General features: G+C 40.1%; 1 protein-coding gene and 1 long non-coding RNA gene across 2 annotated transcripts; both read left to right on the forward strand.

The window, feature by feature from the left end:
- The first annotated feature begins 16,522 nt into the window (after positions 1 to 16,522).
- Positions 16,523 to 18,293, forward strand: LOC146690363 (uncharacterized). The gene is made up of 2 exons (XR_014915787.1): positions 16,523 to 17,504; positions 17,770 to 18,293. It is a non-coding gene; the product is annotated as an uncharacterized LOC146690363 (long non-coding RNA).
- Positions 18,294 to 21,540: 3,247 nt separating this feature from the next.
- Positions 21,541 to 27,248, forward strand: LOC146690364 (uncharacterized). The gene is made up of 20 exons (XM_085435401.1): positions 21,541 to 21,861; positions 21,961 to 22,100; positions 22,236 to 22,440; positions 22,518 to 22,619; positions 22,705 to 22,895; positions 22,979 to 23,120; positions 23,205 to 23,855; positions 23,953 to 24,030; positions 24,162 to 24,337; positions 24,434 to 24,553; positions 24,628 to 24,675; positions 24,759 to 24,842; positions 24,952 to 25,017; positions 25,174 to 25,265; positions 26,075 to 26,135; positions 26,233 to 26,283; positions 26,369 to 26,413; positions 26,498 to 26,562; positions 26,639 to 26,747; positions 26,867 to 27,248. The coding sequence occupies exons 1-20, from the start codon at positions 21,615 to 21,617 to the stop codon at positions 27,134 to 27,136; spliced, it is 2,943 nt and encodes a 980-aa protein (XP_085291527.1). The 5' UTR covers positions 21,541 to 21,614; the 3' UTR covers positions 27,137 to 27,248.
- The last annotated feature ends 222 nt before the right edge of the window (positions 27,249 to 27,470 follow it).

The raw sequence follows: 27,470 nt of genomic DNA on the forward strand, positions 1-27,470 counted from the left end.
CAAACTCTTCTGTTAGAAATTGATGGGCACTGTGAGGTCTTGGAGGAAAGGCAACTGTTCTCTGGATACATCTGACAGCCTAGGTGGAGCGCAGAGAAGGAATTCTTCATTACAACAAAAGTCTTCCATACAGACCCACTTATGTGTACAATTGGACCTGTTAGATTGTACAAGAACACATTAGTTATTCAAAAGTGGACATGACTCAGACAATTCAGATATTTTTAAAACTCATTTCAGATACATGAGTGACATCAATGATTACATATCGACCTAGATTTTAATACCTTGTGTTAAATATCTAATACTAGTAGGAAGTCTAACCAAAAAATAAGTCATGAGCATGATTTGTGATGTTGCAGTATTGCTTTTCTGGACTGATCTCTGTGTAGAAGTCTGACTAAAACCCAGGAATACTAGGAACCATTCAGCTCACTTTAAAAGGTACCTTTTACAATGCCTTATGTACAACCATGACTTGTAATGGACAAGTTTCATTCCCTCCAACATTGCTTTTGTGCTCTGTTGCATGAAAGTACCTGTGTTCAGGACCTGAAGGTAGCCTCTGAACCTCTGGGTTCTGCATGATTCACACTCTCCTCACCTGATTGTGCTCTGAAAAGGGAGTAGATATCCATTAGAGCCAGGCTGTCAATCAGTGCCTGTCAGCTCCTAGATTTCCCCCTTTTATCCTCCTCTAACAGGACTATCCTTCTCCTTTCTTCTTTATTTTCTTCCTCTTTCTCATCTTGTCTTTCTCTCCCCCTTTTACCCATTTTTTGTGAGCATGTGAATACAGACAGGTCTTTCCAGCTGTGTGATGTCCTCCAGGAGGGAGTGCTCTCTATCCAGTCTGGCCTCTCGCTGGCACACCTGCAACATCCATTGATCACTGCCTGAATAAAAGGACTCATTCATTGATTGCCAGATTATTACATTGTAGTGATGTGGTAACCAGTTTAGTTTAAGTCTGTGAAGGTTCCCAGTCATCCAGGTTATCGTAGTCAAAGGAGCTTGCAAAGAAAAGCGTCTGGACTTCTTTAAGTTACTTGAAGACGTTTCACCTCTCATCCGAGAAGCTTCTTCAGTTCTGAGGTCAAATGGTGGAGAGTCCCAGATATAAACCTAGTGGGAGTAACCCCCCACAGAGGGACAAAAGGACCCCCTGATGATCCTCTAATCGCCTGAGCCAAGGTGTGAAACTGGGTGTGGGTCCCAATCAGCCAGGGTTTCGGGTGAGCTCATTGTGAAACCTGGCCCCACCTTATCATGCGAATTCCTGAGATCAGATGGCCCAGGATGTGAGTGGGCGTTAAGGCGTCTGGGAAGGGATCTCAAAACTGGATTGTAGATGGCAGAGAGTTGGTGTCGTAAACCACCGCCTCTGTTCAAAGATGGTCGCTCACAGTGGACATAGATGGCTTCTTTCACTCCTCTTTCAAACCATCTGTCCTCTCTGTCCAAAATGTGAACATTGGCATCCTTGAAAGAGTGTCCTTTATCCTTAAGATGCAGATGGACTGCTGAGTCTTGTCCTGTGGAGGTGGCTCTTCTATGTTGTGCCATGCGCTTGTGAAGTAGCTGTTTGGTCTCTCCAATGTAGAGGTCTGGGCATTCCTCGCTGCACTGTACAGCATACACCACATTGTTAAGTCTGTGTTTTGGCGTTTTGTCTTTCGGGTGAACCAGTTTTTGTCTGAGTGTGTTGCTTGGTCTGAAATGCACCGGGATGTCATGCTTGGAGAAAACTCTCCTGAGTTTTTTTTCCCGATACACCGGCTACATAGGGGATGACAATGTTGTTGCGTCTGTCTTTCTTATCCTCCCTCGCTGGTGTCTGGTCTTCTTTTCTGTGCCTCTTTGCTGACTTTAAGAACGCCCATTTAGGATAGCCGCACGTTTTGAGTGCTTCCTTTACACGTGTGTGTTCCTTCTTTTTTCCTTCAGGCTTAGAGGGAACATGTTCTGCCTGGTGGTGTAGGGTCCTAATTACTCCAAGTTTGTGTTCCAGAGGGTGATGGGAGTCAAAGAGGAGGTACTGGTCCGTGTGTGTGGGCTTCCGGTAAACTTCAATGTTGAGGTTGCCATTCTCTTCAATGTGCACAGTGCAGTCCCGGAAAGGCAAACAGTCGTCCTTTGTGTCTTCCCTGGTGAACTTGATGTTTTTATCCACAGCGTTAATGTGCGCAGTGAAGGATTCCACTTCTTGTGTCTTGATTTTGACCCAGGTGTCGTCCACATATCTGTACCAGTGGCTGGGTACTCTTCCTTTGAAAGAGCCAAGAGCCTTCCTTTCCACTTCCTCCATGTAAAGGTTGGCTACAATAGGTGTCACCTATTGTAGCCAACCTTTACATGGAGGAAGTGGAAAGGTATAAAAACATTTTGCAAGGGGCCCATTGAGAAAAAATCAGACAAAAACTGGTTCACCCGAAAGACAAAACACCAAAACACAGACTTAACAATGTGGTGTATGCTGTACAGTGCAGCGAGGAATGCCCAGACCTCTACATTGGAGAGACCAACCAGCCACTTCACAAGCGCATGGCACAACACAGAAGAGCCACCTCCACAGGACAAGACTCAGCAGTCCATCTGCATCTTAAGGATAAATGACACTCTTTCGAGGATGCCAATGTTCACATTTTGGACAGAGAGGACAGATGGTTTGAAAGAGGAGTGAAAGAAGCCATCTATGTCCACTGTGAGCGACCATCTTTGAACAGAGGCGGGGGTTTACGACACCAACTCTCTGCCATCTATAATCCAGTTTTGAGATCCCTTCCCAGACGCCTTAACGCCCACTCACATCCTGGGCCATCTGATCTCAGGAATTCGCATGATAAGGTGGGGCCAGGTTTCACAATGAACGCACCCGATACTCTGGCTGATTGGGACCCACACCCAGTTTCACACCTTGGCTCAGGCGATTAGAGGATCATCAGGGGGTCCTTTTGTCCCTCTGTGGGGGGTTACTCCCACTAGGTTTATATCTGGGACTCTCCACCATTTGACCTCAGAACCGAAGAAGCTTCTCGGATGAGAGGTGAAACGTCTTCAAGTAACTTAAAGAAGTCCAGACGCTTTTCTTTGCAAGCGCCTTTGACAGTTTAGTTTAAGTTGTCTTTAGCATTCTGGTGATTTCAACCTTGTACTGGTTCCTCTGGTATGTGTCTCAGGCTTCTGTTTATTTGAGAACACCCTCTTGATTCCTCTTCCCCTTTCGGCCGATTTCCGTCTGTCCACTCTTCAGCTCACTACCTGCCCAGTCCCTATGCTATTAACTAGGAATGGCACGATACCACTTTTTTATGATAAAACGTTAGCTGCCCAAACTCGAATGAAAAAAAAGCTCATTCTTTTAATAACCCTTTTGTAACGTGTCCACTTTAACATGAGAGGGAGGTTTTTCTTTAGAAAGATCTGCATTTCAGCCTTCTCAGCTGTCAGGCTGCTTCTCCTTTCATCAATAACAATAGAGGCTGTACTGAAGAGTCTCTCACTCTCCACACTTGTTGTAGGTGCACAGAGAAATTTAGCTGCTGTAGAAACCAGAGTGGGCAATCGAGGTTGGTTGACTTTCCAGTACAGCAGTGGATTGTCTGAACGCTGAATGGTTGGCTCACTGAGGCACAGGATTTACAGTGTTTTCCTTCGGGATTTTATCCAAAACACTTTCAAGTCTCTTGGGCTTGTAGATTCTACCCGAGGAGTCTTCTTTGCTGACTCCAAGAATGCCAAACATTATGTCACTCTGATGAATCTAATGTACAGGGTGGGCCATTTATATGGATACACCGTAATAAAATGGGAATGGTTGGTGATATTAAAGTCCTGTTTGTGGCACATTAGTATATGTGAGGGGGCAAACTCCTCAAGATGGGTGGTGACCATGGTGGCCATTTAGAAGTCGGCCATCTTGGATACAACTTTTGTTTTTTCAATAGAAAGAGGGCCATGTGACACATCAAACTTATTGGTAATGTCACAAGAAAAACAATGGTGTGCTTGGTTTCAACGTAACTTTATTCTTTCATGAGTAGTTCTCCTCAAAACCTCGTCCATGTTCCATACCTCTACCATTAAAGTAGCTTTTGATTGTTTTGAGGTTTCTGCACTTGTGAAGTCCCTGAAATTATAAGAATAGCCAAATGATAATATTAAATGTATCATCAGGTAGGGTGATTAAACTTGGGCCCTCATTCTTGCTCTTTATTCCATGTCCATTTTATGGATCTCAACATACTTTGCTGTACTATTTTGAGCCAGGCTGTCATGGTCCGCGGCCCGGCGTCCGGGGTGCTGTTGGGATGCCCACGCCCACGGGCGTGGCTGCTAACCCCACACCTGCATCCCATCCCAGGCGATCACCAGGTGGACTATTTAATCCTGCCCTACCTGCTGCTCCACGCCAGTCCGTAGTCGCCTCTCAGCGGTAACGTACACCTGCGGGAAAAAACCCCTTATGACAAATTGTCCATTGGAACTGACTCTGTTTTACCCTGTGTACTCAGATCACAACTCGGCGTTTTTGCGAGCCACCTGCCTGTCCACCTGTCCGCCTGAGATTCGGAAGCACTATCAGCCTCGCCGTCTCGACCCTTTTGGAGCCCTCCCCCCTCTGGTTCACTCAGCCCGGCTACCTCCCTTCTCACAGCCCCGCTCTCGGCGTTCCCTGCGCAGTTCACCTCCCCAGTCCCTCGGTTTCTTCTGGTTCCATACGTTGTTTTTTCGGCTACCCTCACGGGACACCTTTAGTTATAATAAATTTGCTTTCTTTATTACCTCCTACCCTGGTGTGTGTGTTCTGCTTCTGGGTCCAGCTTGCGCACGGAACTTCGGTTCATGACACAGGCAGCATATTTTCTAATATGCACTGGTGGTGTATCTACTGAACGACAAGTCTATCTAATCTAGAATGACGTCATCGTTTCTGACACACACACTCTCCTCTTGGTGGCATATTCAGCTCCATTCAAATGTCCTCTAAACGTGAATATGCTTGTGTTGAGGGTGACCCACTATTTTTCTTCCAACTACCACAGCGTCACATCCACTACATTGGTGCTAGCAGTCCCTCATTCACCACGACTTGCAACGTGTGCTCAAAGCATCCCAAACTTGTAACTCCTTGCTGATCCATTACCTTTGCTGGCATTGTCTTGCAAAATAACGTAGATTTAATTCTTCGAATTTTTTCTTTCCAACATTTCCTCCATAGCTGTAGAGATGGACTCTCCTGAGTGCTAACCATGAAACTGTTTAGTCTGCAACACTGCTTTTTTATAGTGTAAAAGTAAAACTTGAGTCTGTCAATTGTGTGGTCAGACTTAGAAATGACGATGGACAGACGTCCAAGATCCCAATATCAGTTGTTAAGTTTAACGTGGGAATACTTTCCAAACATTCAGAGAGGAAATTAGACAACTGCTTGTACATCTCTGGGATAGCTTGCTTGGAGATGAAATGGCAGTTTGGCAACACCAAATGCTCCATTAAGCCTTGAAAACCAGCATTTTCCACAGCAGAAAGGGTATGGTCATCAAGCACTATAAAATCAACAATTTTCTCTGTTATCAGCTTTGCTTTGTTGCTTTCTGGAGGGAGTTTCTCACGCTTCTGAATGGTTTCCAAAAGTGCTTGTTGATACAGTACCTTTTTTGTTCTCAGCATTGGAGGCCTGGATAAATTCCATGTATTCCTTTCCTTAGTGTTTCTGCAAGTGTTTAATTATGTTAGTGGTGTTAAAGTTCCCAACACTGCTGCCATCATGAAACATTTGCATTGCATAAGTCAGACTCTGCGGTCTTGCTCTTTTTTTTCTGAAGTAACTCCACACCGCTGACATGCCAACAGGTCTCAAACACAACAACATGTGTGAGACCATGCGATGTTGCAAGTTTTGTGAAGCGCTTTTTTGACATTTAATGGGTCAGGTTACATTTCTTATTTCATCCCAATATCCGATCCAGTAATTTGGGCCAGGATCGGACTGTATATCAGATTGGTACATCCCTTCTATTAACACCTCCAATCAGGAGCTCAGCCTGTAACCACTATCAGTGAGTGTGTTGGGTCCACCACTTTGACTAGTCATCAGACAAATACATAAATGACTGAAATAAAAGTCTGGACATAAATACTGTACAACAGCACACAGCTAATAATTTGGGGCTCTATACCACTGCCACATAATCATTTATCCCATCATTCAGATCATGGCTGCCATCTTTGAGCCTTGTTCAGCCAGTGGTTTCTTCCTGTTTTTCTTTCCCACTGTTTCCAAGTGTTTGCTCAAATGGGTCTTTGTTTAACTTACAATATAAAGCGCCTTGGAGTGACTGTTGTGATTTGGTGCTATGTAGATAAAACTGAATTTGTTGTATCTCAGTCATCACAACAACATTTGATTGTTGTGTTGGCTTGGACACGGCAGATTTGAAATGTGAATTACACGTAAATACAAAGAGAGGTAAAAACTAACAACAATGAAAAAATGGAGTTCCTGGTGTTATCCATCATAGTGTGAACTTTCAAATTAACAAAGACACAGTTGGGGCGTATACTAGGCTGGATACAAGAGGGAAATGTCAAGCCACAAACTCACACACCATTCTTCAAGTTTTCTGCTGTGTGATATAAAAGGAAAACTTGCACAATTCCCATTTTTGATGACTATTCTACAGAAAAAGTCTGCCTGATAGTAACATAATGATTATGGTTGACTAATGACCCTTGGATACAGATTTTTTTTCAGTAACAAAACATTGAGTTTGCTGCAAGTGAGTGACAAGTATGCCCAACAAAATGAAAATAACAGAAAAGGGTGACTGAATTATAGGGAAAAAATGCATATGGACTGTGGAGGGTTTATGCTTGAGCTTCCACAATCCCACAATTCAACACTGCAGGAGAAGGAAATAGTCTCACTCCTGGGCAGGGGAACAATTAAGATTATCCCTCAGCTGGAGACTCAGAGAGGCTTTTTCTCTAGTGTTTTTTTTTTTGCTGTGTTGGAGGAAGAAATCAGAAACTCACCTTCATAATCACCAAATCATTCTTAGAAATTTTCATTCACTAAAAACAAAAGAAACAACAAAAACACTCTCACTATTTTTCATATCTCAATTGAAGAACTTCTGATGAAGGATAAGGAAATCGAAAAAAACAAAAGCAAGTCACTCTTAACGCTCACTGTAACAGATCAGGCATACATACAGTGCATACTGTCAGTAAGGAAAATAATCATGCACAAATGCAGTATTCTTCTCTTGTAAGATGATAAAATCAAATAAAATTTCCATCAAGACTTAAGTGCTACAAATTCACAAGTAAATAAGCTGCTAGAGATAGCAGTGCAATTAGTGCCTTTTTTGTGAACACTGGGGACAGAGTCACTGCTTAAATACACTTTCTAAAACCCATGTTTTCAATGATGCTATAAAAACATTTTGCAAGGGGCCCATTGAGATGCTTCACATCTGTACTTGAACATGACAACCCACTAACTTTCTGTCATCACTCATTTTAAATGTCAGCATGGCGGATCCCACAGCACGGCTGCTCTTATTAACCTGTGTTTTTCTTCCTTTGTCAGACGATGTTTTGATCATGAGATAATGATTTCATTTGGAGCGTCAGTGCCTTGGAAATGACAGCTGGTTAACACACACGTGTATTTACATCTCAGGGTGTATCTTTGTGGATATTTCCATGCAGTTTTTCTTCTTTTGTTTCTGCTGGAAAGCTGTGCTGCAGGTTATATTTTATTAATGCTTACAAGGCCTGCTGTAGGTGAAGTGTGTAACGTACATAGGACTTCTGCACAGAGCAGCAGGCAACTATATGAGGAAGTAAAAGGTTTATTGTCATTTGCTTAAACTTAAAGTGACCAAGATAACAGAACAGCCTGTGTCTCGATTAAAGTCTGGAAAGTGCATTAACCAGGTGGGAATATGAATGTTTATACTGTAAACTTTCATTTTAAAATTGTTCATGTCAGTTTAACTTTAAATTCCAGCTTTCACTTGAGATTTTATGGTACATGCAACTGCTTGTAATATAGGTGTCGGGCGACAGCAGGTGTGTTTTTCAGCGATACCACTTATGCGATGTTTGAATCCGACTCTGTGTAATTTCTCTGTGCTGCTGACACTCTCCTTTCACTTCCCTTTAGGTGAGGTAAAAAGGTGTTTTTACGCTCCAAAACAGCTGGTGAAACAAAAGGCCGTCACCACACAGACGCTCTTCAATGAAGCAGAAGCTGTTAACAGAAAATCATAATGAAGAGCATAAACCATTTGCTTTCTTTCTCCGACGATTTGCCTCATTTTCTCCTGCACTGCCTCTTTCTGTCTCCGACTCATGCGCGTAATGACTGTCAGATCTAACAACCATCTCTTTTTCATCAATATGCTTTGTTTAGCCTTTGTAGGCAAAGAAAAGCCCGTTGACAACAGCAGTGAACGCAGCTTTCGATTTGTGTTAATTGTGTTTTTGTGCTACATGCTTCTCACTAATTGTAACAAATAGTGTGTATTCTTCATTTTGTATTGGTCCATTTTGCACTCTATACAGCGGCACATCCGTAAAATGAATTAAGGGCGAGGACTTGATTTCTTTTCTCTTCCTCCTCACCACACCGAGCACGCCACAAAGCCAGGCTCAGACTCATTATTACTGCTCTTTGTGTGAGAGAACAGATCCATTATGAAGAATGATTTACTGTCCACATTAACTGTTTACGTTTCACAGCAGAGGGACTGCACCTTTGTTATTCTTTGGAAAATAGGCGAGCTGTTTATCAGTTTATTTACTTTATCAGTGCCACAAAAATCTTAAAGAAATAGCCCACATGTATGTGAAACAAGTTTATTAGAAAGAAATATGTTACACTTTTTAGGTGACATTTGGAATTATCATATTGCATTAGTTGTTTTTACACTGCTTGCAGTAAGTCCAAGTTTTCGCTGACAGGAAATGACAGAAAAGAGAACATGGGACATTAGGGGGAAAAGGCACAAGATCATTTTATGTAAAATGGTAACATGGGGTTAATGATAAAGAGGAAAGTTGTACAATGTAACAAAAGTTGCCTCAAGGTGATTTATGGTTTAAGGCGAAGAACCCACAAAAAACTGAGAAAACCCCAACATCATATAACCTCTGATGAGCAAGTCAGGGTTCATACGCCTTTTTCAGGGTCAAATTCAAGCACTTTTTAAACACTTTCAGTGTCCCTTTTCAAGCTTTTCCAGCACATGCTGCCACTGCCGACCCCCAAAAAGAATGCATGTTTCAATTCACATCACCTCAGTAAAACCATGTGAAAATTAAAACAAATCATCCTAGGTGAACTTAAATACCTTTGTTCACCTTTTGTTAAGAAATAGAAAAACAAACCACACAAAAATACTGCAAAAGGAAACTGTCACCTTATATACATAGTGTACAAACTCAACATGCACATTTCACTTAAAAATTAAGATGTGAAAATGTGAACAAATCAACTTGTTAGAGATATTCATCTCCTGTTGACCCCCCCCCCCCCAAAAAAAAAAAATAAAGAAATACATGTCTTCTCATCAGAAATTGATGCTTCTTTCCTGTGTGACAAAAAATAGGAGACAGGCATTTGTTTGTTGTTTGTTTGTTTTTTAAGTTAATTCCCAATAAAACGGTTTTATTGCTAACTACATTGCTGTCTGTATTATTGCTGAAGTCCTAAATGATCACCTTTAAAGTGTTTGTGCTAATAACATCATGTACAGTCAGACAGGCATGGAGAACAGCACTGACTGGGAGGCTTTGAACAGATCACATAGTTCAATTCAACATATAAGACTTTAAGAATGCACAAGCATCTACTTAAAATCTATTTAATTTATCATCTGTGATATTATTATGTACAAATCCAATGTATTTTGTTCATCTCCCTTAAATAAACAGGCAGCCTTAAAGTATGAAATATTCATATACAAAAACACATAAATGTGTGGCTGATAGTGCCCCACAGGCCTCAGTGTGAGCTTGAAGACATTTATAATGTTTAAGTAGTTTAATGTGCAGATGACGATAAACACATTTTGAATGAAAGCCGGGGAACTTTGGTAGCACAGAAACAAGTGGCTATTCTTTGTGACCATATGGATCACTCATATTACCATTATTTCAAATACTCAAAAAATCTGGGGTCCAGGGTATAATTGGCCGTTTTTGACTTGTTTTAATCAATTTTAAATCATGCTTTTTATTTGTTTTTGTTTCTAATGTCTCTGTAAAGCACTTTGAATCACCTTGTTGTTGAATTGTGCTATACAAATAAATTTGCCTTGCCTTGCCTTGCCTTACTTTTGATTTGGCCTCTATATTTCACCTTTATCTTGCCAATCTGTTAATTTCTCATTTTGACAAACTGTATCAGCACAATTTATCTAAATTCAGACAATATTTAGATATATTTAAGTAGAAAGTGAAATTTTTAACTGTAAAAACCACAAGCATGTTTAACGAATCATTTTCATAACTTGAAATGCAAATAGAAATTGTACATTTTTAAAAATATGCACAAGTTCTGTAAACAACAAAGTTATATGGTACTATTTACCTAAAAATGCAGCCAAGGCTCAGACTTTTTTTATATAACCATTTAAATCTATTTGCAGAACAATCAGGTGTTCTGCATCAAATAAGAAGGCACACAAATTATTTATGCAACGCCAAAAAATAGTTTGTGTCCACTCTAACACAGATGAGAACAGCACAGGGATAAATCAGCAGGTGTGTCACTCAGCGTTTACACTGTAATCTGTCTTTGATGGCTTTTTCCAAACACGGTAAACGTCACAAATCTCTCATATATCAAAACTGTCTTTCTCTCTCTTTCGCTCACTCCTAAAACTTCCCCCTCTTCCCAAACAACCAAATGCCACATGTTGCCATATCATTTTTTGATTGGTTGACATGGTACATTTTTCCACCAATAGGGAAGGAGTGTTTTTTCTTTTTTCACCAATAACTGTTGTTTTTCACTCACAAGCAAAGCGTGTCTGCCAGCGCTTTCCTTAGAAAACGCCATTTTTACCGTTTCTTCCCGGAGGAAACGCCACTGTTTTATTAAACACAAAAAAACACCAGTTTTACGTGGCCTATCAACACAATTTAAAAACTGGTATATAGTTTGAAGTCCACACGTTCGACCCAAGTTGAAATGGAGATTCTGGGTCCGTTGACCCCAGAGGGCTAACCAGAAAGCCTTAAGTTAGCTAGTTATGTATCAGGCTAATGTTTAAAGCTTTCACTTGAGTAAATTAACTCATATTACTGCTAAGTAATGTTAGCTAAGTTCACAGCATATTCCATAATAGCGCTGCCATACTGCATCACACTCAGTACATTTCAATCATTTCTCCAGCAAGTTTGACAGATAGCAAAATAATAATCATAATTTTTTAAAAATAGCATGTGTAACGTACACGTACTGGAAAATTATTTACTAGGACTCACCTATCATGCGACTGGAGAGCGCAAACTCCGCCATTGTTGTTTTCCATCAAACACTCATTAAAACGGCAACCTACAGGTATGTTAGCGCACTCATCCCCGACTGTCCGAGGAAGGGGCGGGGTCACACGTTGAAACGCAAGGCAGCCCAGGCGGGGAAATTTGCCTCTACATTTTGCGACTCGTTTTATTTCTCTATCTGATAAGAAAACTATTCAATTAGATAGTTATTTATGGTGAATGAAATACAGTTACACTTTCAAGCACTTTTAAGCACCACATCTGAAATTCAAGCACTTTTCAGAAAATGATCCTCATTAACTGGAAAAATAAAAATAATCTTAATTCTAACCTATATAAAAACCATCTAATAGATCACATTAGTCTTGATACAGCCTCTGCCATTACATTCAGGGCTCTAGACTAACTTTTTGCCATGGGCGTACCGGTACGCCTAACTTTAAAAAGTTAGACATACCGGCACAAAAGTTAGGCGCACACAAATTTTATAATAATTTCACTGCAAAAACCCATCACCATAGAGACTGTGTCAGCTTCCAAAAAGACAAAAAACAAACTAAAAACCAGCAACAAACAACTTAAACATAAACAATTACAAAGAAAGAACAATACAGTATCCACATCTGAACCAAAGAGTAAAACAGTGAAATGTGGATTATTAAATATTAGGTCTCTCTCCTCCAAGTCTCTGTTAGTACAAGACTTAATAATTGATCAACAAATCGATTTACTCTGCCTTACAGAAACCTGGTTGCAGCAGAATGATTATGTTAGTTTAAATGAATCAACACCCCCGAGTCATTCTAACTACCAGAAATCTGGAAGCACAATGGCAGCAATTTTTCACACCAGCCTATTAATTAATGAAAGACCAAGACAGACTTTTAATTCATTTGAAAGCCTGATGCTTAGCCTCGTCCACCCCAGCTGTAAAACTCAGAAACCAGTCTTACTTGTTATCATATATCGTCCACCTGGGCCTTACACAGAGTTTCTGTCTGATTTCTCAGACTTTATATCTAATTTAGTTCTGAGCTCAGATAAAATAATTATTGTGGGTGATTTTAACATCCATGTAGATGCTAAAATTGCTCAACTGGCTTCTCTCAAAATGTAAAAGAACCCACCCACCACTTTAATCACACTCTAGATCTTGTTTTAACATATGGCATAGAAACTGAACATTTAACAGTGTTTCCTGAAAACCCTCTCCTGTCTGATCATTTCCTGATAACATTTACATTTACAATAATTGATTACACAGCAGTGGAGAGTAGACTTTATCACAGTAGATGTCTTTCTGAAAGCGCCTTAACTATGTTTAAGAATGTAATCCACCCTAATGATGGTAAATTTGATTCTTTTTACTGAATCGAGTTTTAATGAGTCACTCACCAAAGTGAATCGGATTTTTTGAGTCATTTGATTCACTGAGTCAGTTGACCAGAGAGTGCAGAAAATGTACATTTTCACTCAAACTTAATTTGTTTCTCTTTTCATGTAAATCCTACTGCTTAGATGAATGATTCTAAAAGAAAACAACTATTTTATAGAGCAAAAACATTTCTAAAATTAAGCAATTTCCTATCAGAATTGCTTAATAAACATTTATTTTGTTTATTTTTATTTTATTAGTATTTTCCTTAAATGTGTTAAATATATATTTTCTCATCTAAATGTCCACTGAGCTGTGAGCCAGGGGGCGGTAATGCGCCTTAACATTGTTTGCCAACCAAGAAGAAGAAGCTGTGAGACAGGAGGGAGGGGGTGAGCGAGTCCTGAGTGATTCGTTCGCTTTATGATTCAGCACAGGAGGGAGGGGAGAAGGGTCTGGCTGCAGCCACTGTGGAGCTCCACACTAACCGGAAACACGTGACCTCCACACTAACCGGAAACACGTGACCTCCACAGTAGCCGGAAGCACGTGACCTCCACAGTAGCCGGAAGCACGTGACCTCCACAGTAGCCGTAAACACGCATGGATACCGTGGAAGTCTTGCAAGTTGATCGCAAAGGTTGGTTAAGTCTTTCTTAAATAAATTTGCCGTTAGTGATTTCATAATTCTAGGAATCGTCTAGTTTTCTTACAATGATCATGTTGCCACTTTTTTTGCGTTACAACAACATTCCTCCTTATTTTAATGTTTTTTCATCGTGCTCCATGGCAGAGAAACACACAGATATGCTTTTTCCTGGGCCTGGTTTCAGTAAGAGAGCTGGATTAACGGCTTCTGTGGGCGAGAAGAAGCAAAAAACACATTTTGCATTAGAGTATGATTTATTGTTGGCGTCAGAGATGCGAAATAACGAATACTTCAATACTGTACTTAAGTAGAATTTTCTGGTATCTTTACTTTACTCCTGTACTTTTTTGTGCCTACTGTATACTTCTTTATACTTCTACTTCTCACATTTTAGCACGCGTATCTGTACTTTGTAATCCGTACATTTGTAAATCAGCCCCCCGCACGCGTGCTTTGGACGCAAGATTACTTCAAAATTTTGTACATAAATTATATTTTAGACCCTGTACTTCTTACTTCGACTTGACTAAAAAGTCGAGTCGGTGCTTTTTAAACAGAGGTATCTAAACTGTAGTAAGGAACGTGTGTACTTGTTGTGACACCTTTGGTTAGCGTCAACACTGTAAATTTCGTCACAAACAGATTTATATATTTATCAATACTTCTATTCGTCATTCTATTCTGTACAGCTTTTTTATTGCCCAGATTTTAGTTAGCCTCTGTTCAATTGACTGTTATATGTCAATAGAAACATGTCTCACAAATTAAAGTGTCTTGTAAAATATTTGTGGGGTTTTTTTCAAGGATTTTCTTCCCAAATCTATTACATGCCAACTGTAAATTGTTATTTCTGCTAAAACCTTAACTTAAATGTATATATGGTGTTTATCTGTTTCTCTCTCTGTTTTAGATGCACTTATCAATCTGGAATTCGGGCTTAAAGCCAGAATTGCAGGAATGCAACACGTGTTGCAGAGGACTCTTTCACTGCCCTCTGTGCCCCACTTTCAGCCCTACTGTCAGGGCAAAGATTGAGGAGCATCTAAGTGTGCATATAAAAAATGCTTTGCCTTTCAAAGGTATGTTTGTATTAAATATACTTTATAGTTATAAATATGCACTTTTTTAAGCACTTCTGCAGTATCTTTGTTGACTTAAAAGTTGCTGTTGATATTGTACAGTTCAGTTCATTCATCTGCAACAAAAATAGTGTTTTTATAAAATATATTTTTATTTACTTTTCACCACTTTCCTAGACATAACTTTTGTGATCCATACCATTTAACTTTCATTATTGAGGTTGGCTTGGATGTTTTTGTTAACATGTACAATCTGATTGTTAGACAAATTGATTGCATTCTATACAACTACATTTAAATTACATCTGTTTGTTTATTTGTTTGTTTTTTTCTCTTACAGATAAAATGATATGCCGGTGCAGGCTGCCTTGTAGGACAATAGGACACTTTCACTGCCCTGTCTGTAAGATTACAATCATACGGCGTGGGGATATGGCAAGGCAGATGCCTTTTTGTCTGCCCTCTGCCTTTGTTAGATTAGTTTAGAATTATCTTTTTAGACTTTCCCAGAAAACACATCTTGTTTCTGGGACATATTGTTTTAGATTGTTTTATCTTCCCTAGCTCTCTGCTGACGAGACTAGCACCATATATGGAGTTGTTTTATTTTATCTGTTTATTATTTGTTATCCTGTTCTCACTGTCTCTGTGCTCTGTGCCTATAAAAATTACCAAGCCACTGTGCATGGTGTGAGTTGTTCTTAGCAGCTCACCCGTGTACACGTTTGATAAAGAAAGTAACTTTGTCTCATTGTGTCTTTATTTCTCCTGGGTCTTTTACAGAGTTTTCCCCCAACATTTCTTGGTCCTTCGGAGCCGGAGCGCCTCCATCGTGTCCCATCTCCGTGACCAGTCCACGTTGTTCGTCTGTCGACAGCCCACACACTAGGTGTGTGGTCAAAGACCAAGGGCGTTAAATTCGAGTCTTGGCCAACGTTCTTAGAAAGCGACCCACGGTGGTGGGGCCCGATCGAGGTGGACCAGACCCGGCGACACTGACCAGGTAGATACAGACACACTGACACAATCTTGCGTAAAAGCGTATTTTAAATTCAGGGAATTTAAAATAGCGAAAGTAGCTCGTCGCGACTGGAAGCTCCCCACCTCTGTGGGTTTAAAGTAGCTCGTCGGCTGGTAGCTTGGAGCTCGTCGACTGGAAGCTCCCCACTTCTGTGGGTTAGGTTTGGAGCTCTGGGTAGCTCCCCCAGCTGGGTCTAGACAGGGTCTAGGGAATAAGTAGCTCGTCTACAGAAAGACTGGCAGCTCCCCTTATGATAAGGGTTCCGATCGCGCGAATAGGTGTGAATGTGAATGTGTGTGTGTATTGTTTTAATTAACGGAGCAAGCTGAATTTTCACGGTCCAATAAGAGACTGAGCTGCTCCTACTGTGTTTTTCTTTTACTGCTATTCACTGACGTGCTGGTGCGTTGAGAGAACGGTCGAGTTCCGTCTCGTAAAGTTCACACCGCTTTTGGAAATAGTCCGAAAGTAGAAGGGCGTGTGAGCAACCACTCTCGTCTCTAATACCAGCGAAGGTGATAGCAGCTGTATCGTGTATATATTACTTAAACAAAAATAAGTAAATACATAAATAAGATGGGTAATCCAGCAAGTGCAATTAAAACTCATTCCTCAGGAGTAGTATAGTGGTACACACTGATAAAATATTATAATATGCTATTGCTGTCATATAAGACAAAGAGGATAATATTAACAATGACATAATATTAATATGAAGAGGCACCTTAATCGGTTATGATGTGAGGTGGATAATTGTTAAGCAGTAGTCTGCATCAAGCTTAAGGTTTGCTGAAACTCAGTGTAATGACATGTGAGATGAAGACAATACAGAGAATAACTAAACTAATGAAGTGCATAGAGGCACTTGACCAGCTTGAGACCTATCATCCTAGAATGACACATTGCTGAGATATAGAGCACACCTATAATAACAACCAAAAAGCAAAACCCTGTAGACAACAGCTAAAACTACAGGATTGAGAAGCTGAATTAAATATGTAGACACTGCTAAGCTGATGAGCATGTTCCACATTTTCTTTTCTTTTTCTTTTTTGTTTCTTTTAGAGCAGAAGCTGCTGTAACACACCCAAAGAAAGACTCTAGGTCTGACCAACCGTCTCAGTCGTGGGCAAAAAGATGACAGTCAATAAAATTCTAAAAGATAATTTATTGACGAAAAATATATCAAGAGATAAAAGATAAAACACTCCAGTGTCCCACTTATGAACTGTATAAAAACACACAGTCCCAAGGCCAGAGCCAGCTATGCCACACGGCCAAGTTGCACCCCACATGTTGCCTTTAACAGGGTTAGAAGTTGTCCTTGGAGACCCACCACCCTGCAAGCATATAGTCAGTGGTCACTCAAGCCTCTGGAACTCTGCTGCCTTTAGGCTGTGGCATATAATAGGCCCTGGACTGCACAGAGAGACAAAACAACACAGCAGTGTTTGTAGTGTGGGCTATATGTAGACCAGTGTATCAGTGCAATCAAGTACACCTGCCTCTAATTAGTCCAACCCGATTCCAGCCATTGGCTCACCAAAAATGTGACACACACAAAACCACTCCCAACCCAGTGCAACTTCACACAATAATATGGAGCTGAATTAACACAGGCACATTAGTCTACCATGTTACAAGCTGCATGCTATTAAAAGCCAACATATGCAGACTTCTGCCTTGTTCGGGTGGCAGCATTTTTTCTTTTTTCTTTTGTGTCCTGACACGTTTATATTTTTTTGTTTTTGTTTGATTATTTTGTTGGTTTTGGAAACGAATTTAAACGAACTTGTGACAATACTTGAGAATCACAGTGACACATAGTGATTAGGCATATGATTGAAAAATGCCTAGGTTTAGAGCTGTGAGCTATGAGCTGTGAGCAATGCAAAGTTAAATATATATATATATATATATATATATATATATATATATATATATATATATATGTATAAATGGGAAACAACCCTAACTTGAAAGTTTGAAATGTGTGAGATCCATGAATTGTTTGAAAAACTAGAAATTATCTAAAAATGCCTTAAGTGAAAATGTAGAGTTGCATCTATTCTCCCAAACCAAAAAAAAAAGGAGAAGAAGCATTCTGTAACTTAGAAATAAGGCTGACGTGTTGACAACAGACTAAAACACTAATTCGCAGGTGGCTATCAGGAACAGAGAGGCGAGCAAAGTCACAAACACCAAGGCTGCAGACAGCCACGCAGAAACAGCAGATAACATAGAGACAACGCCTGCTAGAACCGTGGAGAGCAAAATAGGCGGCACAAAAGACAAACATCACATTGATGGCAGTGAACACACATCAGATTCCACTGGATGTGTTGAAAAATGAACAAAAGCAGCAAGCACAGCAGAGCAGGCAAAATGGCTAAAACACGGTGCAGTTCTGACAAACGACTTAATGATGTGTTATGGCAAGCCAGTGTTGCCAAAATTCCTCCACAAAATGGCGGCATTAGTGACTCATGGCTGTACGCATTTGTCAACGGGGGGACTGACCAGTATTGTCAACTCTCATTTCTACACTGTAAATTCTACACTGTAAATTTTGAAACCTCAGCAAAACAATTTGTCAGAACGTGCATGACGTGTCAAAAATATAATGCTCAGGGAAACCTGAGACCACACAATCCATATGGACTTTATTGAGCTAAATGAATGCCAAGGGTAAAAATACACCCTAGTGGTTATAGATGTATTCTCAAAGTGGCCAGAAATCTACCCAGTGAAAAAGGCAGATACAATTTCAGTAGCAAAATGTATGTCTAAGTTGTAGGAAAATAAAGAGATGATTGTAAATGACGAAGAATGTAATGATGTCTATCAAGTGTCTTGCAGATCACAGCCCGGTGACTGGGTTCTGATCAAAGTGCTCCAAAGGAAAAACTGGAGCTTGCAAAATAGCGGAACGACCATCTTGCATCCATCAGAGCCAGTAAGTGAAGCCATCTAAACACAGCTGACAGCAGGCTTGCCCACTTGTTGTGATCTCGCCCGGTGGAGGGGTCAGCCTTCCTGGCCGGGGGGTCTATTCGCGACAGGAGGGTGTGTCCCGTCGTCATGAGGTGGTGGCTCTTAATAACTGCAGCGGCCCTGACCATGGCCGGGCTCCTCATCTTTGCTTCCGTGAGGGACAATAAGTCACGCTATATGAAGAAAAGGCAGACACTGTATGACAAAGGAAAGTACACCAAGTTTCCCCATGGCTATGCCACTAATTTCTGGTGGCAGTTTATGAACACTACAGCTTACTTGAATAATAAAACTGACTGCTATGCAAATACATATACACTTTCTGCCCACCGAGGAACGAGAGGAAGTGTATGGACTGTTCACTCAACGAAACCTGTGCCAGTAACGCGACACTGATGAGCCTCAACTGTCGCTCCAACTACAGCTACCGAATGATACTACAAACAAAGACTCATTACCAGACAGGATGTGCACGGACGGCACCAAGCAGTAAAGGAACCAGAGTTTCGCATCTGAGGAGGAGTGAAATTCTTACAGAGCTTGATCCCCGGCATTGGAGTTGCCGAGGTGCGGGATCATGTGGAAATCAACCGATATGCTCTGCTACGACACATCAACTTGACTAAGACCCTGGGAACTGCCTTAGCAGGAGAACAGCAGGCCATCAGAACGATGGTGCTGCAGAACAGACTGACACTAGACCTGCTAACAGCATCACAAGGAGGAGTTTGCAAGCTCATAGGTGAGACATGTTGCACTTTTATCCCTGATGGATACGAAACTGGAGGAGACATTTATGAAGCTTTGCAGAATTTGACCGCTCTGCAAAAATATGTCACTGAACACACACCTGGAGCAGCTACAGCACAAGGCTGGCTGGACTGGGTGTTCAGCGGTTCATGGCTGGCTGCTGTAGCAAAGCCATTTTTCCTTCTAGGTCTCATCATGATAGCACTGCTCATATTAGTGTTGTGTGTGTTGCCATGCCTAAGAGTAATGATTTCAAAGATGATAACAACTACAATGACTGCTTATGTTGCCGTGCCTCAAGAAGAACAACATCCCGTTGCAATTCTGTTAGAGGAGAACTTGTAATAACTGCTAATGAATGACGTGGTGATTAAAAATGACTTGTCAAGTGATCACGCACTGATTAAAACATTAGTAGGTTATGCAGGTTTTCATCCTTTTATTTTTTTGAAGTTCTCATCCTTTTATTTTTTTTGAAGTTTTCATTTTAAATATGAAGTTTTCATCATTTTACATATAAAGTTTTCAATTTAAGGTTTGCATCATTTTAAATATAAGGTTTTCATCCTTGTATTTTTTAAAGTTTTCATTTTACATATTAGGTTTTCATCATTTTTAAATACAAAGTTTTCATTTTAGTTTTCATCCTTTTATTTTTTGTAGTTTTCGTTTTAAAATATAAGGTTTTTATCCTTTATTTTTTGTAGCTTTAGTTTTATTATTTTTTCTTGTTTATTCAAATTGTTATTTCATTTACTATGATTTTCAATTACTATGATTTTCATTTACTATGTTTTTCTTTTTATTATTTTCTTTTGTTTTATTTTTTAGACCAAATGACTTCCATTTCTGCTATGCTGACATTTTGAAAATTAAAAATTGCTTAAGATACTTAATAAATAACCTTCACAGACAATTGTTGTATACATTTAAAATAAGTTAAAACAGGAGGGAATGTTACAGGAAAAATGATTCTATGTTTCTTTACCTTCTTTTAAATGTACAAAGATGCCTTTTGTCTGCCCTCTGCCTTTGTTAGATTAGTTTAGAATTATCTTTTTAGACTTTCCCAGAAAACACATCTTGTTTCTGGGACATATTGTTTTAGATTGTTTTATCTTCCCTAGCTCTCTGCTGACGAGACTAGCACCATATATGGAGTTGTTTTATTTTATCTGTTTATTATTTGTTATCCTGTTCTCACTGTCTCTGTGCTCTGTGCCTATAAAAATTACCAAGCCACTGTGCATGGCGTGAGTTGTTCTTAGCAGCTCACCCGTGTACACGTTTGATAAAGAAAGTAACTTTGTCTCATTGTGTCTTTATTTCTCCTGGGTCTTTTACAGAGTTTTCCCCCCCTTGCTTCCCGCTGAACTCTCCGAGGAGACCCGTATTCCTCCGGCAGTACTCTTCGAGGAGCCCCGTCTCCCCCCCAAGGTTTTGTCTTTGGGATCTGAACCATTTTCTGAGTCTTTGTTAGAACATTCATATGCTCTACCCTCTGTGTTCAATAAAACTGCAGCTGATGGAAAGTCCATGAAAATGACATGCCCTCACTGTGGCCTTGCTCTTCGTACCAAAAACTACAAGGCTCACATGATGAGGAAGCACTCCAACCAATCAATAGATGTTTGCCTGGCCAGTCATCTGCAGTGTGTTTGTGTAGATGAAACTACAGGGTTATTTGCTGTGCAGAGAACTGGCCATGGGTTTTCTGTGCCAGTTCACGTTCAGAGGAAAACATGGGGGATGTCTCACAATATTAGATGTGAGCTGGAGGAATGTCAGCAATACCAGTTGCTGGCCCAGCGGAGCGGACTAGGCTTCAGTTTATGTGAGCACCTTCGCTCACTAGATTACTGCCGAGAAACTGTAAAGGAGGTTTTTCTTCAAGAGCACATCGTGATGGAAATGGTGGACCTTAAATTTTTTGGAGAGGCCAAAGCTGCTACATGCATAAAGAGACAGAAAGCTGCCCAGATGGCACATGCTCCACTTTGTGTGAGGGTGGATTTTGGTGGATCCTCAACACAGATCTGTTTGTCTGTATTTGAGCCGGAAATATTTGTGACTTACAATGCTCTGAGGAACACCTGGCATTGTGCTTGTGCAAAGCCTCGAATATCATGTCCTCATAAAAACATAGCTAAATGGCATCTCTTCCAGACACAGAGAGACATCTTCAAATCAACTGTACCACTATCATCAGGCACCCCATCACAGATGACTCAGGAGAGTTCTTCCTTTGAGGACAATGCTGCCGTCGAAAGGAGTATACGCTATATTTTTAAAGAGAAAAAAATACCTGGATCTCTTCCAGAAAATGTCATCTCACAGAAAATGGATCATCAGAAACAGCTCTTTCCATGTGAAACGTTGTGCCAGGTGTGCCCAGAGCACCCAAAACTTGATGAGGCTGTTCTAGTTACCAATAAAGCGAGGATTGTCAGCATGATGGGAGTGATTGAGAGTAAGTTTTAATGAATAAGATTAAACATCAGTGTGAAATAATTAGTTATAATTGTTCCTATACTAATGTTTTGACATTAATGTGATTTGTCTTTAACAGATGTTTCAACACACCATAGATCGTGTCCTCGGTGCCACATGGTCTACAGGTACCAGGAGTGGACAGATGGGCTTCACAACTTTGACAACCATGTTGTTTTGTCTCTTGAACTTTGCCTTCTTTTGAGAGAAAATCTGCAGGTGAGGATCACAAAAATAAAATATACTCATCTGAAGATTGCTTTAAAAATGTGTTTGTGTCATTATGATATTTTGGTGCCCAAATTTAAATATCTGTGTAATCATAGTCTTCTTCACCCTATTGTCATATTACAGAACCATGTATCTGCTTCAAGGGTCATTGACTCATTGGAGGGCTTAAGAAGAGTGAAGTTTCCTTCTCGGGATACCATTTTCCATGCTTATTGCCATTTTGAGGCTTTGACTGACGCAGAATACATGTACTCCTGCGTAAACTGTGGGTTTCACCCCCCTGTGGTAGTTATGGACTTACACAGAAAAGGGGTGTTCAAGTTAGCAGGTAAGTTTAATGTACATTTGTGTATATAGTTCATTGTGTACATTATGTGCATGTTTTTATGAGTCAATTTATTATAGTGAGTGACCTCAAAGCCCCGGAAGACTTCAATGGTGAACATGACATTGAAGGTTTTTGGAACTCTATTCACCTGGAAATGATAAGCCGTGGGTTTTTTCCAAGTGAGTGATGGCAAAAACTTTTTGAAAGTCATTCAGTGTTTTAAAGTAATTTAGATTGTAATTAAAAACATGCCATTTTCTGTAGGCGGTGTGAAGAATCCATTTTCCGTTCCACCAAGTTACACGCACTGGGCACCATGGATCGGGAGTGAAACTCGAACAAGTGACATTGTGCTTAACACAGAGTTTAAAAAAGTAGGAACAAGCTCTTCACATGAAGCAAAGCTTAGCAGTGTCACAGAAGACCGTCTGTTGGATGAACTTGCCAAACAAAAGGTAACATTGCTTTGAAGTTTTCAGAATATGTGACATAAAGTTCTGGGGTTGTTCCATTTACAGTTTTCCCTAATTGCTGTCAGGTTGGAGTGGTAAGAAAATTGTGTAAAGCATGCAACATCGACTCCAAAGGCTCCCGCTTTGATCTCATCACCAGACTGAGGGAGAAGATGAAGAGCAGGCAGACATATGATAAGGTCTTTCAAAGCATATGGGGTGCCTCTGGTAAGCATCACTTAGCGATTATTAGAAGTAGCATTAAAAAATGTAATTACAATTACAAACAACTTTTTAAATCTTTGCTTGCAGGAGGATGGTCTGTAATACTATGTCCACATGGCATTGTATACAGTGTTAAATTTAATCTTCGTGCTGAAAGTCCCCGGGATTTTGCTGACCTTCTCCTGTCCTGGAAGCACATGCCAAACGTCTGTGTTTACGATTTTGCGAGGGGTTTGGCAGCACACACCAATTTGCGGGTTCCTGATAAACTGCCATTTCATCCACATGAAGGTCGACTTGCTGAGCCCACTGAGGAAAATGTCAAGGCAGGACAGGATGGAAGCCTGAAAGTGAATCTTCCATGGCTACATGAAAGGATGGATAGTGTAAATGAAAATCCTCATCCTGTCACTGGATCATCTGACCATTATGTCCTGTATGACAGATTTCATGAGGGAAATACAAAAGATCCCAAGGACATATTACGCAGAATTCAACTTGTCCCAGAGCTGAAAGGCTGGCTGAACAGTCAAGTTGTTGAACAGTTCTTTGCAAACATGAGGAAAAGCAATTACTTTTTAAGTAATATGAGTCCATCCACACATGTGTTTCTGATGAGAAATATAAATCATCATTATAACACTGTCACCAACAAGAAACTTCTGGAGAGGCAGCTAAGACATGGTCGACTTGGAAAGATCAATATCTCATTGTCGGCACTGGGTCAAGCTGTCGTAGGTAAGTACATGCATTGTGTCATGACCAGAACGCTACCATTGTTTACATGTTAGGTTTGTTCCTATCTGTGTGTATATTCTTTTCTTTGTGTACCTAGCCCCACTGGTGTGCAATAAACCCAGAGAAATCACAGAAACGGTGTTGAACCCAGCACCTTCAGCGTCTGGTGACACTGGTAAAATTTCTTATTTTGAATAGTGATTCTCATATATAGGTGAAATAATAATCTTGCATTCATTATCTTGTTGTAGTTGATGGCTCATAAAAGAATTTGTTACATGCTGTTTCAAATGAATTTCCTTATAGAAATCCCTATAGAACCTCAGGAAAGAGTTGACAACAAGAAAGCCAATAGAAGGTCAACAGATGCAACTTTTCCTGACCTGTGTGGACCACCGTGCGAAGCTCTGACAAAGCCTGAGAACATTTTGGCCAGCCGTTCATCATGGTGTTTTGTACCGCACCCTGGCCAACAACAGCTTGTATGTTAAAGTTTTCAGATGTCGCAAAGTGCAACTTTTAGTGCTTATCTGATTTGGTCATCCACAGTCTATGACACCTATCTGTTTTTTTTTTAGCTCAACTATGTTCTGGACATCAGCAGACCCAAAGATGAGCTGATTGTTGAAACGTCTTCTGGATGCCTCACGCGGTCAGATCTTTGGACACTGGGTTTAAACAAAGAAATGGAATCGACTGTAAGTATTTTTTTTCTACGAATATGAAAAAATAAAGTGTACATTCATTGTTATCATGATTTTTTCTGTTTCAGATTGGAAATGGCTGTTTCGAGCTTATCACTAAAATTGTTCAGTCAAAGGTACTGTATGTTGTATATGATGATTGTCAAGCTTTAATTGAAAGAGTTGTTGTTTTAAATGTTTTTTTTTTTTAACATTCTAGGGGATAAGCATTTACATAGAAAATCTGTATGTCACCCGGACTTGGCTTGCACCCTATGGCTGTGATCCACTGCAGTCCTTTCCTGTAAGTGTACCGTCCTTTAAAGAAACAAGCAAGTAATCAAAATGATTTTTTTTTATAACTTTGGTGCGAGTTCATATACAGGATACTTAAAAATACAATTCTGTTTCAGACTGATGCTCAGAGGATGGACATCATAGTTCTCCCTCTCTGGACACCTGGTCATTTCCAGTTGTGTGTAAGTCTTGTTTTTTGACACGTACAAACTGTTAGAATTTTGCTATGTGTCTGAGATGTATTCAAGCTTTTATGACGCAGTTTCAAAAGTCTTTGATTGTGATCGCTTGCAATGACATTGTTTTTAGGTTTGAAGTCATGGCTAACTGTCTTTTAGGTACTGAAGCCACCTAAAAGAGAAATCCTCTTTCTTGACCCATTATACACCAAGGCAGGATTTGGTGACCAACAATATGTTTCACTTTTGAGGTCACATTTTTATAAGCATTTTTGGTTTGTTCCGGAGTTTTCAGGAACCTGTTCAGTGTTCCAGGTTAAGTGCATCCCAGATCATGTTCTGCTGATCTTGAGTGTTCACACATACAGTACACTCACATGCTTTTTCTATAAACTATATCAGCAAGTTTCTGTGTGGAGTTTGCATGTTCTCCCCGTGTTTGCGTGGGTTCCCTCCGGGTACTCCGGCTTCCTCCCACCGTCCAAAGACATGCAGCTTGTGGGGATAGGTTAATTGGATAATCCAAATTGCCACTAGGTGTAACTGTGTGAATGAATGTGAGTGCGAATGGTTGTCTGTCCCTGTGTGTTAGCCCTGCGACAGACTGGCGACCTGTCCAGTCTGTCGCCCTATGACAGCTGGGATAGGCTCCAGCTCCCCCCGTGACCCTGAAAAGGATAAGCGGAAGCGAATGGATGGATGGATATATCAGCATGATGCTTCAACATTTTATTCTCATCTTCAAATTATGATCAAGTCAGTGATACTGTCTTTAGATGAATTTCAGACATAAATAGGGTCTTCCAGTGTTCTATTTTAACATAAAACACCATTAAAAATTAGTTTATAAAATATGCCAACCTTAACTTAAAGCTGTTAATGCTTTATTTTGACCAACTGTGAGCATGTGACTGTACTTTTTCATTTTGTTATGCTGTTTTTTTGAGGTCGTGTTCCTAAGGCCTGTAGTTACAGTTGGTGCTATTAGCAATAAACATTTCACACCCATCATGATGACATCTGTTAACTTGTGAATGTAACTGTCTTTAAAAAAAAAAAGGAATCTTGCAGTGAAGATCATTCCCGGGCAGTGGTCAGAAAAAAAGAGCTTTGACTTGAAGGTATGTGCTAGTTTAAGTGTATGGTGAATAATATGAATTACACTAGTCTTCTTTTAAGGGATTTTATTAACGAGCCTTTATTTTCAATGTAATACAGGGTTTTCCAAGCCAAGACTATGGAGTTGACTGTGGGATCTTCATGCTGATGGTAATTTTTCTCTTCTCTTCTTGAGATTCAGAAGCTAATTTAAGCTTGTAAAAAAAATGACATTTTTATTTTTTCTTCCAAATAGTCTGCTCTGTACGTGGCACTGGATGCTTCATTTGACTATACTATAGTAAGTATTCTATTTACTTTCACAGCAATGGAGTCTTGAATCCTTTGAAAGTTGTTAAATATGTTTCATATTAATATTTTACAGTCAGACATGCCCTACTTGCGTAAATGGTGGTGCTTGCTGTTGATGGAGAACTTTGATCTCAGGAGGTATTTATATTTTGACTTCTGTTCTATGTTGTGTCAAAGTTTACACACCTTAACAATATCAACATTTTCTGTTAAGCTCTGGCAAGCTATTTGCACACTGGAGAGAGGAAGCCAAAGCTGTGCTTGAAGGACAACACGTGCCCATTTTCAGACTGAAAAAGCGCAAGTTCCAGGAAGTCGGTCAGGTCAGTATTCACTTTAACCAGTAGTGTAATTACATGGTTAGTGACATTTGAATAACTGTTAAAAAACTGTTCTGCAACAGAGAAATAACTATGTTTTTATCCCCGTTTGCCTGACACAGGAGCCAGCAGTTGTTGAAGATCTGCGTCCTGCTGTGCAGTGGGTTGTCCAAAATAAGGCACTTTTCCGTGGACACGTAACAATGCCCAAATATGTGTCCTTAAATCAAGGGGACCAGCAGAGGGTCTTAAGAGACATGTCAGAGGAAGAAGACACTGGAGCAAGGGACTTGTTCCTCTTTGTTTTTCAGTTTGCAGAGGACATGGAGCTCTTTTTGAAAGCATGTGCTGATGAGCAGGGACTAAGGGTCAGTGCTATGTTTGACATGTGATGGACAAATGAAGGCACTGGCTGTGTTTGTTTGTTTGTTTGTTTAATATGTTGTTGTTGTTGTTGTTTTTTTGCGTAGTACAAAATTCCAATTAAACTTATTTCAAAATGTTGTTCACTTGATTCTGTGTCCATACTTATAATAAAGGATTACAGTGTAACAGCATTAAATCAGAATCAGAATCAGAATACTTTATTGATCCCTGGGGGAAATTATTTTTTGTTACAGTGCTCCATTTTAAACCAACATTAAGACAAGACAGACAATACACTAACTAAGAATAGTACAATATATACATATATATACATACATACATACATAAGTCACTCATAAA

Source organism: Copadichromis virginalis, linkage group LG16, assembly GCF_057382275.1.
Source record: "Copadichromis virginalis isolate Kocher_CV1m ecotype Utaka linkage group LG16, C_Virginalis_male_GT1.1, whole genome shotgun sequence".
In the NCBI taxonomy this organism is placed as follows: domain Eukaryota; kingdom Metazoa; phylum Chordata; class Actinopteri; order Cichliformes; family Cichlidae; genus Copadichromis; species Copadichromis virginalis.